Source organism: Solanum dulcamara, chromosome 4, assembly GCF_947179165.1.
Source record: "Solanum dulcamara chromosome 4, daSolDulc1.2, whole genome shotgun sequence".
In the NCBI taxonomy this organism is placed as follows: Eukaryota; Viridiplantae; Streptophyta; class Magnoliopsida; order Solanales; family Solanaceae; genus Solanum; species Solanum dulcamara.
Window position 1 is genome coordinate 36,134,782 of NC_077240.1, and position 15,660 is coordinate 36,150,441.

Here is a 15,660-nt window from a genome sequence, read left to right on the forward strand (position 1 = left end):
TGTAAAAATTAATTTATTTTATTTTATTTTATAATTTAATAATTTTTCACAACTTGTAGAATTTTTCATATTTATGAGAAAAATAATATAGTTTAAAAAATTCAGATTACATATTGTATTAAAATTTTATCCGCAAATCAATCTAATTTTCAAATTATGTCCGTGTAATATTTCCAAGGGTGTGGAGAAGGGTTTATTTTTTTCTTCTTATTTTCTCGTCATGATTGTACCAAACTAGTGAACTTCCTTGCACCGACCACCACCCACTTTTGACTATCTTCTTCGTATTAAGAAGAAAAGATGAAAAAGAATTGTTTCTTCTTAAACAATTTTGTTTACATTCTATACTGTGGAAATAAAGAACAAATTAAAGACTGTGTGTGTGAAACCTAGACTTATTTATTAGTTTTATATTGTAACTTCATATAATTAGTAACTTTATATATATATAATTAGTCCTCAATCTCAAGTCAATTTAAGTCACCTAGGTAGGAATTTCTTAGCCAGATTTCTACGTCAGGGAGAAGCTGGAGCTGCACTTGTTTTGGAAAATTCTTAAGCTTTTTCTTTGGATATATGAAGACTTTTGGATCTAATTAAAGGAGTTTCAACTTTACTAACTTTACTAGACAATTAAATAAATTACTATATATCCTATATGAGTATATGACCCCTCGTTTTTTAATAACAAATAATATTATCTTTTAATTTAGAAATCTGTTATTCGTTTTTTTTAATATTTCAACTATCTGGTGGTTGAATAATACGTAGAAAGTTATTGAAGAAAGCAGTATCTGCTAGCAGTAAACAAGTATAGGAGAAGAAGAAAGAAGAGAAATTAGCCATAGAGGCATTCTGCCATTTTGGGAGAATATTAGAAAATGATACAGTAGTTCTAGAATGTTCACCTAATGCACCATATATATATGTTCTTAGATATTTTACTAATTTGCTAACTACTAGTTAGTCACAACTAACCACTAGTTACAACAAACAGATCACAACTTTCTAACTAACTAGTTAAGTCACAATTTCTATTTTATCACTCCCCCTCAAGCTGGCAGGTACAAATATATCCAATACCCCCAGCTTGGAAACAAGATATTCATGTTGTGATCTATATAGCCTTTTTGTCATTATATTTGCTTGATGTTCATGTGTACTTAAAAACAAAGGCTTAATCAGTCCCTTTTGAATCTTCTCTCTAATAAAATGGCAGTCTATTTCTATGTGTTTTGTTCTCTCATGATATACCGATTTTGCTGCTATCTGTAGTGCAGCTTTGCTGTCACAAAAAAGCTCCACTGGCATCTCCAACTCTTCACCCAATTTTTTATATAATCCAACAATCCATATTATTTCAGAAACAGTGGAGGCCATGCTCCTGTACTCTGACTCTGCTGAGCTTCTTGAGATGGTTGTTTGCTTCTTTGACTTTCAAAAATTCAAGAATTCACTATGTTTGATCAAGAAACCTGTAAATGATCTTCTAGTGTTCGGGCATGATACCCAATCAGCATCACAGTACCTTGTCAACTTGTTCTCATTTCTGCTACTCATCAATATTCCCATGGCAGGATTCTTTTTTATGTATCTCACAATCTTCAATGCTGCTTTCATATGAGACCTTTTTGGCTTCTGCAAAAATTGACTCAAGATTTGTACTGCAAAATAAATATCTGGCCTAGTTAATGTCAGGTATAGTAATCTTTCAATTAATCTCTGATAAGGTCTTATGTCCTCCAATATTGGATCATTTATTGTTCCTGTTGCTTCATCCACTTCTGTAGTTGTCAACTTAACATTGGTATCTAGTGGTGTCCATGATGGTTTAGCTCCAGTTAGATCTACTTCTTCAATCATTTCCAAAGCATATTTCCTTTGGTTCATCAATATTTCCTTCACTGATCTGCAGAACTCAATTCCCAGGAAGTACTTCAGAGTTCCAAGATCTTTAATCTTGAACTTAGCATTCAGTTCTTTCTTGGTTTGCTCAATCAGTACCAAGTCATTCCCAGCTATCAGCATATCATCAACATATACCAGAATCACCACAATCTTTCCATGTTTTCTCTTAATAAACAATGAATGATCCAGGCCACTTTGGAGAAAACCAAAAGTAAGCAAAGCATCGGTAAGTTTCACATTCCATTATCTGCTGGCTTGTTTAAGTCCATATAAGGATTTGACTAGCCTGCACACCAAGCCTTGTGACTCCCCCTGGCTAGAAAATCCCTCAGGTAGAGTCATGTATACCTCATCATATAAGTCACCCTCCAAAAAAGCATTATACACATCCATTTGATGAATATGCCAGGCAGAAGCAGCAGCTATAGATAACACACTCCTCACTGTGACAATCTTCACAACAGGAGAAAAGGTATCCAAGTAGTCAAGTCCCTCCCTTTGATTATAGCCTTTTGCAACCAATCTTGCCTTATATCTTTTAATTTGACCATCAACTTTTAATTTCACTTTGTAAACCCATCTGCAACCAATAGAATGTTTACCTGGAGGTAAAGGAACTAGCTTCCAAGTATGATTATCTTCAAAGGCCTGAATCTCTTCTTTCATAGCTTGGATCCAATGTAGATCTGAGCAAACTTCATGATAGGATTTTGGTTCTGTAATACAAGAGAAAGCAGTTAGGTACTGCTGATAAGAAGGAGAGAGATTGGCATGACTCAGCACATGAGAAAGGGGATATGGAGTTATTGTTACAATACTGTTGGAAACATAATCTGTCATCCAAGTAGGCTGCTTTCTTTGTTTGGAAGAAGTTCTAACAGTTGGTACCTCAATGGGAGGCACAGTAGCAAGAATAACAAGGGCAGCAGGAACTGCACTAATAGGACCAATAATTACCTCATCAGGGAGAGTAGCATGTGGCTCAGATATAAAAGGTTTTATAGAAGTATTTAGGAAGATAGGATCAATGTGTGTCTGCGTCCTAAAGGGAAAAATATCTTTTTTGAAAATCACATCTCTGGATAAGAAAAAGGAGCGAGTTACTAGGCTGTATAATACATATCTCTTAGTCACTGAAGAGTATCCCATGTGCACTGCAGGCACAGCTTTTGAATCAAATTTATCACCTAGAGGCAGCTTCTTGGCATAGCATAAACAACCTAAGGTTCTGAGGTGATTAAAAGAACATATGTGACCATGAAATACCTCAAAAGGTGTTTTTCCCTTTAAGGCAACTGAGGGTAATCTATTCATCATGTAAACAGCCCCTAAAACATAATTCTCCCAAAACTTCAAAGGAAAAGCTCCCTGAAATCTGATTGCTCTGGCCAACTCCAAAATGTACCTGTGTTTTCTCTCAACTACTCCATTCTGTTGAGGAGTGTAGACACAACTTCTTTGATGCACTATACCATTGTCCAAAAACAGTTGTACACATTCGGAATTGACAAACTTAGATCCATTGTCTGACCTGAAGACCTTAATGGTCTTATTGAACTGAGTTTGGATCAGCTGTATAAAGTTTTGAAGAACTACTACAACATCACTTTTAAGTTTGAGCAAATATATCCAGGTCATACGTGAATGATCATCAACAATAGTCAAAAACAATCTATAACCATCAACAGTTTGAACATGAAAAGGACCCCATACATCCAAATGCATCAAATCAAAAATAGTAGAAGACTTAGTATCACTAACAGAAAAAGGCATTCTAGTGTGTTTAGCAAGAGGAAACAATTCACACTTGTCTAAAACTTGTTTGCAATCACCATGATCAATATCCAGGAGCTTCTGCATTGCACTAACAGAGGCATGACCCATTCTTCTGTGCCACAACATAATATCTACTGTATTCTTTGTAGCAATCAATCCTCTGAGCAGCTGCTGCTTGTCTTGTAGTCCTTTTATTTTGTGCTTCAAAAAATAAAGGCCTTTCTTCTCTCTACCAATCTCCAATACCTTTCCACTTGAGAGGTCCTGAAATATGCAAAATTTAGAGAAAAAATTGACTGAACAGCACAACTCTCTGGTAATCTTGGCAATTGACAATAGATTATATCTAAAGTCAGGTATATACAACACATTGCTTATAGTGTGGCCATCAATTATTTTGCAATTTCCAGTATGAGTCACATTCACTACCTCACCATTAGGTAGATGTACCTGTTTATCAGTAACAGTAGTATGCTCTTCTTGCAACAACTTTTTATTAGATGTCATATGATTCGTAGCTTCACTGTCTACTAATCATTCCTCCCTTTTATCATTTACACAAGATACTGAAACAATACCTAATTCCTCAATTACAGTTATATTGGATGCAAGAATATTACCTTCCACATTAGGGGATTCTGCATTTGACAACTTGCCCATGCTTGCTGAGGAGGTTTCCCCTTGTTGTTCCTTGTCCAAAAATTGGATCAATCGATTATAGCGATAATGATCTTCTAATAACCTCATTAACTGATTATAATTACCTTGAGAATCATGACGTAGAGTTGCTTCTCTATAAACTTCAATGTCAGGTGTTTTGCCTCTGATTCCTTTAGGCAATTTAGAAACCTCTTCCTTCACATTATACGCTCTTCCTCTAGGTTCTTCTCTTCGTACTTGATACCCATTGTTTCTAAGATCTCTATCACATGTGTGAATAGGGTTGGTACCATTTGATTTCCTTTTAAATTTATAATTTGGAGGATAACTATGCAGTTTTTAGTAATCCATCTTTAGATGACCTAACAACTTGCAATAATCACATTGCACATCCACATTCTTCTTGAATCTATTGAAATTTCCTCCTCGACTTGTCATGAGAGCTGTTATTTCTCCATTCATGGATGATCCAGTCATATTGATCATAACTCTTTGACTTTCTCATTCAATTATCATAGAGTAGGCTTGGTTAATGGATGGGAGTGGGACTAACATCAAAATTTGACCTCGAGATTATTCATATGATTTATTCAGTCCCATTAAAAATTGCAGCAATTTTTGTCTCTTCATAAACTCCTCAAAATCACGTGATTTCTCGCAATTGCATCCAGGAAAGGGAGCTAAGCTATCAAACTCAGCCCACAATAAATGCAGCTTCATAAAATACTCAGAAACGTTACTCATACCTTGAGTTGTGGTTGTAATTTCTCTGTGCAACTAGAAGATCCTCGAGCCATCAACCTTATCAAAATGCTCTTTCAGATCATTCCACACAGAACTTGCATCAGAAGAATACACAATTCCACTTAGCAACTCCTTCGATACGCAACTCATTATCCATGATAGAACTATTGCGTTGCATCATTCCCACAGATCTGTCAAATTCATACCAAAATTAGCCTTCTTACATGTTCCATTGATGAATCCCAGCTTTTTGCGTCCAAGTATGGCAATTCGCATCGAGCGACTCCAAACCAAATAATTTTCAGATCCCGTTACCTGAATAGAAATCAACACCACTCCGGAAGTGTCTGATGCACTCAGATACAGTTGATGATTATGACTCAGCTTCTCTGGTAGTTCATTGTCCAGAGCCTCCGCCATCATTCCTCTTACTAATTTCAACAGCTTCAATCTTCAAGAAGCTCGATCTAGACCATATCTATGGTCGATTGCTCTGATACCATGAAGAAAGCAGTATCTGCTAGCAGTAAACAAGTATAGGAAAAGAAGAAAGAAGAAAAATTAGCCATAGAGGCATTTTGTTATTTTGGGAGAATATTAAAAAATGATACAGTAGTTCTAGAATGTTCACCTAATGCACCATATATACATGTCCCTAGATATTTTACTAATTTGTTAACTACTAGTTAGTCACAACTAACCACTAGTCACAACAAATAGATAACAACTTTCTAACTAACTAGTTAAGTCACAACTCCTATTTTATCAGTTATTTATACTATTTAGGACTTTAGATAATTTCCTGTATTCTAGATTTTTTGATGGTTTGTACCTTATATAAAGAGCATCTTGTACGTAAATAAAATAATGTTTTTTCTACATCTCAAACCTTTATATAATATTAAAATAAAATTCTCTTCAAATTCAAAATTCAATCAGTCGTTTCATTAGGACTTTTATGTCCGTCGAAGATGCTATTGTCATTGTTCCTATTTGATGTCATGGATCAAAGGACGATAGTAACTCCATTTTATTCTGAGGAGTGCTCCAATAATGAACAAGCTCTTCTCTCCTTCATAGGCAGATTCTTTGCAGCTAATTATATACCATATTATTTTTGTAAAAAATGAGGCCCATCAAATTTCGAAGTCTAAGGCAATTGCTTTTTTTTCAAAGCTGTAGAGTCACCTCTGGTCATGACTCCCTTTGTGAATAAGAGTTCCTTATTAAACAAATATCTAAAATTTTCTATAAAGGATATATTTGTTGGGAAAGGCAAGCACCAAATAAAGGTCCACGATATGGCAATAGCGGAAGAAAACTCAAATCTAAACTTTTCCTTCTATTTGAATCAAGAGGAGGAAAACTAATGCAAGCACAATCACTGTTTGGGGCAACAAACAAATTACCAAAATAAATATAATAAGGAAAAGCTAAATCAACATATGAGACACCAAGATTTACGTGGAAAACATCTTCGATGTGAAGAGTAAAAACTATGAGACTGAAAGCTCCACTATAATCAACAAGAGTTATAAAATTATTCATCAAAATGGTCACCAAAGAAGTGTCAAACAAAGAGCAACAACAACTACAAATTAGCACCAAAAACTAGAGAAGTAAAAGGAGCAAAATCACCAAAAATGCAGTTACTTTTTATGAGCTTAAATCTGGAGCTACAAGATTCCAAATTTATCTTTGTCAGTTCCCAATCAAATATTAAGTTGATGAGAATAAGTTTTCTAAAAATCAGCTCAAACGGATAAGGAACGAAGTGAGAATCGCTATTTGAAAATGGCTGATAGGGTTGAAAATGAGCTACGAAAATCTGCACTCTTTTCTCTCTATGTGGCTGCTATTCTTTCTTGTAATTCTTGAAAATAAGACCTAAAATAAGTATTACATATGCACTATAATATTGGAATTATGAGAAAAAATGGTCTAGTCTAAATTAAGCTTTTTATTTATCCACATAGGAAGAGGAAAAGACCAAAACCCAACAATTCTTCCCCTCCCGACTATATGGAGGAGACTGCCACCCCGGCGATCATGCAACATTATTCAAACTTCCCTCTTGGCAAAGATTTAGTCATCATATCAGAACTATTATCATCTGTATGAATCTTCTTAAGTTCAAGCAACTTAGAATCCAACACATTTTGAATTCAATAGTAGCTCACATCAATGTGTTTAGATCGACCATGAAATATAAAATTCTTGCCAAGGTGAATAGCACTTTGACTGTCGCAATAAAGCATATACATCTTCTGAGTACAACCAAGCTTCCCAAAAAGTCTCTTCATCTAGAGGAACTCTTTACAAGCTTCAACAGCAGCAATAAGCTCAGCTTCTGTAGTCAATAAAGCAACACAATTTTGCAACCTAGATTGTCAAGACACAACTCCTCCTACAAAAGCAATCAAGTAGCCTAAAGTAGACTTACGAGTATCAACATCACCGGCCATGTCTGAATCATGTAACCATAGATAATAGTCTTTCCTACTCCAAAACACAAACTCAGACTAGAATTGCCAACAACATATCTCATAATCCACTTTACAACATTCCAATGCTCTCTTCCTGGATTAAAAAGAAAATAGCTAACAATACCAACAACATGAGCAATATCAAGTATTGTACACACCATTGCATACATCAAACTACCAATAATTGAAGCATAAGGAACTGTCTTCGTATCTTCCTTCTCACCATCACTGAAAGGACAATGTCTCATGCTCAATTTGAAGTGCATAGCTAAAGGTGTACTGACAATCTTAGTTTTGTTCATTTTAAATTTGCGAAGTACTTTCTGAATGTACTTCTCCTGTGATAACCACAACTTTTTAGCTTCTATCACGGAAAATCTACATTCCAAGAATCTGTCTTGCTGGTCCTAAGTCTTTTATAGAAAAAGACTTATTCAACTCTTGCTTCAATCCTTAAATTCTGCAAGCATTTTGACCAACAAGAAGCATGTCATTAACATAAAGCAAAATGATGATAAAGTCACTATCATAGAATTTTTGCACAAAAATACAATGGTCTGAAGAAATCTTCTTGAAGCCTCGCTGACTCATAAAAGAACCAAACTTTTTGTACCATTGCCTGAGAGCTTGTTTTAGACCATACAAGTTCTTCTTCAACTTGCAAATATAATTCTCTTTTCCCTTGACTTCAAAGCCTTCCGGCTACTTCATATAAATTTCTTCACCCAAGTCACCATGGAGAAAAGCAGTTTTAACATATATTTGCTCAACCTCTAAATCTAAATTTGCAGTCAAGCCTAGAACCATGCGAATGGATGACATATTCACAATTAGAGATAAAATCTCATCGAAATAAAATCTCTTCTTTTGGTTAAATCTTTTTACAACTAATCTAACTTTGTACCATGGAACTGGATTGTCATCTTCATGTTTCACCTTGAAAATCCACCTGTTTTCAAAAAATTTCCATCTTTAGGCAACTTAACCAAATCAAAGGTATAATTATCATGTATAGACTTTATTTTATCTTCCATAGCATCAAACCACCTTTCTTTTTTATCACTTTCTATGACCTTGTCAAGACTCTTTGATTCTCCCCCATCAGTCAAGAGTACATACTCATTAGGAGGATAACAGGATGAAGGTAGTATTTTCTCTATAGTAGATCTTCTGAGAGAATTCTTTAGAGCATCAATAATAGTTGGTTGCTGACCAACCAAATCATCTTGCACTAGAGCATCAACATTATGCTGATCATTTTGAATATGATCATCATCTTTATTATCAACTTGATTTTCATCATTTTGAAGATTTTGTTCAGGTGCAATAGTCAAAGTAATTGGATTAACATCAACTAAGCTCTCACTCCTCTGAGAATCAACTTTCTCAATTTTGTCAAGATCTTCAAGTGCTTGGTCTTCAAAGAACACAACATCATGACTTCTAACAAGTTTTTTTTTAACTAGATCAAGGAAACGATAGCCAAATTCATCTTGACCATAACCAATAAAGATACATTGCCTAGTTTTAACATATAAATTTAACCTCTCATCCTTAAGAATGTGCACAAAGACTTTACACCCAAATACTTTAATGTGATCATAAGAAACATTCTTACCAAACCAAACTCTGTCAGGGACATCACCATTCAAAGTACCAGTAGGAGATAAATTGATAATATAGGCAATAGTATTAAGTGTTTTTGTCCAAAAGAAATCTAGCAACTTAGCATCTGAAAGAATACATCTAACCCTCTCAACTGCAGTTCTATTCATTCTCTTTGCTAAATCATTTAGTTGAGGAGTCTTTGGAGGAGTTTTATGATTCCAAATATCCTTCTTTCTGAAATATTTATCAAAAGGACCAATATACTTGCCACCATCATATGAGCAGATGCATTTCAATTTCTTTCTTGTCTGTTTCTCAATCAAGGCCTAAATTTTTTTGAACACATCAACTACTTGATCCTTGGACTTCAAAGAGTATATCCAAAGTTTGTTAGAATGATCATCAATAAAAGTCACAAAATAAAGTGCACCACCATGAGATCTCATCTTAAAAGGACCACACAAATTAGAATGTACCAATTTCAACAAATCAAGCTTTCTTAAAGGCAGATAAATCTGAAAAGTAACTCTTTTCTGTTTACCGACTAAGCAATGGACACATTTCTTCAAATTTGCTTGTTTCACTCCTGAAAAAAATTCTTCATAGCCAAATTATCAATCCCCTTCTCTCTCATATGACTCAGCCTTTTATGCCATAACTCTGATGAAGTATCATTCTCCACCAAATTTATTAAGCCTCTAGAAATGGAGCTCTGGAATACATATTAGTTAGACAATTTGTCACCTCGAGCCATAATCATTGAGCCTTTAGTAAGCTTCCACTGGCCAGCACCAAGGGTATTAACATAACCCTCATCATCAAAGTTTCCTACAGAAATCAGATTCAAGCAAACATCTGAAGCATGCTTGACATTGTTGAGAACTAGTTTCGAACCATTGTTACTTTTCAAACAAACTGTGCCAATGCTACGTACTTTAATCTCATTATCATTGTCCATTTTCAACATTCTAAAAATTACCTAGAGTATAAGAAAACAATAATTCCTTCTTTTGTGTGATATGAGAAGTAGCATCAGAATCTACATACCAACTAGACTCATCACAAACAAGATTAATGGCATCTTTCACCACAAGCAACAAGAAGATCATCACTAGCAACAACAGCAACACGATTTTTATTATCGCTTTTTTTCTTTTATTGTCTTATATCTCTCTTGTACCTATAACAATATTTCTTAATATGCTCATTCTTGTGTCAACAGTCACTTGTAATATTCTTGTACTTAGACTTTAACTTGCTTCTACTTTTCTCTCTATCATTATGACCTCTAAGCTTGCTTCTCCCTCTGTCTTCAGTAATCAAAACATCGGAGTGTGAAATTGAAGAAGATGAGCCTTGAGATCTTCTTCTCATCTCTTCATTTAAAATACCACTCTTAGCATATTTCATAGTTACAACACCATTGAGAGAAGAATTAGTCAAAGAAACTCAAAGAGTTTAAAAGAGTCTGGCAGAGTATTAAGAAGCTAGAGTCCTTGTATTTCTTCATCGAACTTTACACCCATTCTGGACAGCTGGTCAAAGACACCCTAAAAATCATTTATATGATTTTAAATAGGATTACCTTCTTTATATATGATATTCATTAATTGTTTCAGCAGGAAAAACTTGTTATTGCCAGTCTTTGAAGTATAAAGTGTCTTAAGCTTATTCCATAAATTTCTGGCATGTGTCTTGTTTACAATGTGATTTCTAACATTATCTTCAACTCATTGTATGATATAGACACAAACCTGTAGGTGCTCAAATTTTCAATCCTCATCATTCATAGACTCGGGTTTATTAGAAGCAAACATAGGTAAATACATTTTCTTGATTAATAGAAGATCTCTCATCTTTTCCTTCCAAATATGATAGTTGATACCATTCAAACACACCATCTTGTTCATATTTGAATTCATCATTCAAATAGAAAATCAATAATAATCAATGCTCTGATACCACTTTGTTAGGAAAGGCAAACACCAAATAAAGATGCACGACAGGACAATAGCGGAAGAAAATCCAAATCTAAACTTTAGCTTCTATTTGAACCAAGAAAAGGTAAAATAATGCAAGCACAATCACTATTTAGGGCAGCAAATAAATTACTAAAATAAATATAGCAAGGCAAAACTAAATCAATATATGAGACACCAAGATTTACGTGAAAAATCTCTTCGGTATGAAGCGTAAAAATCATGGGACTGAAAGCTCTATTATAATCAACAAGAGTTACAAAAGTGTTCTCTAAAATGGCCACCAAAGAGGTTCCAAACAAAGATCAACAACAACTACAAAATAGCACCAAAAACTAGAGAAGTAAAAGGAGTAAAATCACCAAAAATGCAGCTATTGTTCATGAGCTAAAATTTGGAGCTATAGGACTCCAAATCCACCTCTGTCAATTCTCAATCAAAGATTAAGTTGATAAGAATAAGTTTTCCAAAAATTAGCTCAAACGGATAAGGAACAAAGCGAAAATCGCTATTTGAAAATGGCTGCTAGGGCTGAAAATGAGGTAGAAAAATTAAAAATTTGCACTCTTTTCTCTCTATGTTGCTGCTATTCTTTCTTGTGATTCTTGAAAATAAGACCTAAAAGAAGTCTTACATATGCACCATAATACTGGGCTTATGGACAAAAGTGGGCTAGTCTAAATTGGACTTTTATTTATCCGCATAGGAAGGGAAAAAGACCAAAACCCAACAATATTTACAAACCACAAATAAATTTATGATCATGAACCAGTATTCGCTGAATCAAAAGGACTTCAACATCATCCTCTAAAGTTATTTATGTTGGGATATACGGCTCGTGAATCACTTGAAGGCTGTAAATTCCTTTGTGGATCAAGATTTTATCACATTTAATATCTTAATTTTTCCATTTTAAGCATGCACTTTTACGGAGGAAGACTGCTTAATTTGAAAATAAATATATATATATATATATATATATATATATATATATATATATTTGAATATCACTTATTTTGAAATGAAAAAAAATAATGTACTATGAGCCCGTTTGGATGAGCTTAAAAAAGTAACTTTTATGTATGAAGTGCTTTTAGAACTTCGAAGTGCTGAAAGTTATTTTTATAAATAAGCAGTTGAGTATTTGGATTAAAGTGCTTATGTTGAAAATACGTGTTTGAATTTTAGGGTTAAAAGAATAAAAAAGGGTAGTTTAAAAATTTAGTTAAAAATATAAGGGATATAAAAGTAATTTTCATGGTCAAACAAACTGACTTTAAGCACTTAGGAGAAAAAAGTTAGAAATCCTAACTTTTCATTTTTGACTGACTTTAAAAAATTTATGGCTTAAAGTTAGCGTCATGCAAACACGTCTAAAAGCTAAAAAAGGGCTTATAAGTTGGTTTGACCAACTTAAAACCCATTCAAACGGGCTCTATGTCGTAAAATTAAAGAAGTGCTACAACTTTGTATAGGAAATCGCAAAACATTAGTTTTTGAGATTTGGCAAAGTAAAATATGCAAGTTTGTTAGGATTACCAAGTATGTCATCAAAAGATGACATGCATGAATGCATTCACAAGGGAAGCATCAATAAACTACACGCTATTATAATTTTCTTGGTCAAGTGCAAAATAGAACCCAACAATAGGAGTAACCATCATATTATTTGAATACATTTTTCTTTATTGGGAATAATATGGATATTTATGGAATCTCAAAATACGTGTACACAGAAAGCAGATTTAAAATTTGAAAGCTTCAAACGACACACTAATAATATTTTTGAGTCCTAATAAACACTATTAATAGTACTCTGTGGCACAAACAAGTCGAGATTCAAATTCAAGCAAGTCTTTTTTTACTATAATTTTTTTAAAATATATTTAATTTTCAGATATGTGATTTATAGTTTTCTTTACATAAATTTAAAGATTTCATGCTTGAATTTATATTCAAAATTAAGTTATTTTGACCCTTAAAATTCTAATTATATCACATAAATTAGTAAAAAGAAAATAATATGTTATAGAATTAGACAAGAAAAATTACTTCCTCTAGTCTCATATCAACATATGAAAGTCGTTTTAATAAACTGGACTTTTTTTTTTATTATTTGGTATTTTTTAAGAAATTATTAAAGGAGTACATATTTATTTTAATCAACCTAGTCTTACCATTTTAATCAACAACAATAATAATATACCAAATAAAATAGAAATTAAGAAAATACATAAAAAGAGAAGGAGAAAGATCTCTTATAAGCCTCTATTAAATATTTCATCGGTTTTATTTTACGTAATTAAAAAGAAATTGAAACGAAGAAAGTATGGAAGAGGATATATATGGAGATTGAAAGTAGTTTACATACGACGTTGTTGTTGTGATAAATGAAGACTACATTTATGGAAACAGGTTAAAGCTCTTTTGAATTGTGTAACGCAACTTTACACGGAAAACTTGACTACTAAACCTTTTTCATGCAAATGACCCTAAACAAACATTCCACTGTTTCATGCGGGGAAAGGGTGTTTCTGTCATTTACTCATATTCCGCGTCAACTTTGGCGTCTTATAGACTTCCATCACATTACACACACTCCCCCTCTTTACTAAAAGCATCATACCTAAACTTGCCCTTTTCCACCGAAACCATCAAGAAATTTCCTTCAACCTTCCCACCGAAACCATCAATATATATATATATATACATATATCTTTTCCATTAATTTCTCTTTATCTATATTTATAATTACAGATAGTTGATCTCTTTTTCATTCAATGTCTACAATGGATAACAATAACCCAGATTTTATCCATGATCCATTGCTTGATTCCAGAGGAGCAGGAGGATATGCCTTGAGTGGGAAGATTATGCTAAGTGCTATCGTTATCTTATTCGCTGTTGTTGTTTTCATGGTGGGTCTTCATTTATATGCTCGTTGGTACCTTCTAACTCAGCGACGCCGTGAAATGGTTCGCCGCCGTAGGGTCCACCATCGCCGTACCCATATTGTTTTCTATGTTGATAATCCTAATTCTGGTTTGTCTGTTGCTAATCGGGGTTTGGAACCGTCGGTTCTCAATTCCCTGCCGGTTTTTGTCTATTCCGACAAGACTCATCCCGAACCGCTGGAGTGTTCTGTTTGTTTATCGGAATTCGAGGAGAATGAAAAGGGTCGGGTTTTACCCAAGTGTAATCACTCATTTCATTTGGAATGTATTGATATGTGGTTCCATTCTCATTCTACTTGCCCTCTTTGTCGGTCTCCGGTTGAGCCACTACTTACTGAACTGGATAATAACCGGGTTGAAGTCGCTGTAACACCGAATGAACCGGGTTCGAGTTCCGGTTTATGCAACTCTTGTGAGGAGAATAGTAATTCTAATACGGCGGCGCCGTTGGGTGTGCGGCGAAAAGGATTGGATCTTACCGGAGTAAGAATAGAGGTGCCAAGGCGGAACGAGTTAGAAGACGATTTGGAAATGGGAATCAGACTGAGTTCACCGGCGAGTCAATCGAGATCACCTGCAGCTCGTCTATTGTCTTTGAGAAGAATACTGAGCATGAACAGAAAAACACCCACCGGAACTAGCCATTCCCCTGGTGGAAGTTGCACCGCCGATTTCGATTTAGAAAGCGGTAGTACTGGTGGCGGTGGAACAATTCATATCGGCGGCGATTCCTAGGCAAAAATATGCGTGATAGCAGGAACGTTGATTTTGAACAAGAGTAAGAAAACTCATATATTCAATGTCCAATTACACGTGGCATTTCTTATGGTGACGTGGCAGTCATGGTAGACTTTGCTAGGAATGTTTGACTTGTAAATAATGGTGGGGGGTAGAAAAGTGCAACTTGTAGTGCAATTACGTGCAAGAGTCAATTACAATGTTATCTATTTTCTAAATTCGTTGAATTCTTTTTATAAGTATTTGAAAATCTTAGGTTCCAAATTTATGACGAATACTTAGGTAGTTGGTAAGTCGAATTGTTCAATCTTTAGAAAATTAAAATTCGTTTTGCAAGATGATTATGGAACTTAGGCCATGATTTCTGTAATGGTTAAAGAATTAATATTTTTTTCGATCAATTTTATATTCACTATATTATCTAATTATAATATTATTACTTAGTTTAATTATATTATGAATATTATTTTTAAATGGTTAAAGAAAATAAAGCTCAACAAACTTAACATCTATTAAATGAGGAATAGAATATTCTTTATCAATAAGTTAAAATATCTCCTAATATCAATTCTCATACATTTTTATTGCACATTCAATGAAGTTGGACTTTTAATCTAGTGCACTTTTTTTTTTTTGAGTGTCTGAGAAATATCTCATTATATGAAATAACGGTAAAATGTTAAGCAAATACATCAACAAGTGAAACTTAATTTTCTTTAAAAATAAACTATTGACCAATGATATAATAATATCTTAATAGAATTTTCCATCACTCGAAAATGAGATTGCACTCTTTTAATTTCTTTA

The 15,660-nt window shown here is 33.9% G+C and overlaps 1 protein-coding gene across 1 annotated transcript; it reads left to right on the top strand.

Moving 5' to 3' along the window:
- The first annotated feature begins 13,879 nt into the window (after positions 1 to 13,879).
- On the top strand, positions 13,880 to 15,071 carry LOC129887313 (RING-H2 finger protein ATL2). The gene has a single exon (XM_055962361.1). The coding sequence runs from the start codon at positions 13,942 to 13,944 to the stop codon at positions 14,848 to 14,850; it is 909 nt and encodes a 302-aa protein (XP_055818336.1). The 5' UTR covers positions 13,880 to 13,941; the 3' UTR covers positions 14,851 to 15,071.
- Positions 15,072 to 15,660: the final 589 nt, after the last annotated feature.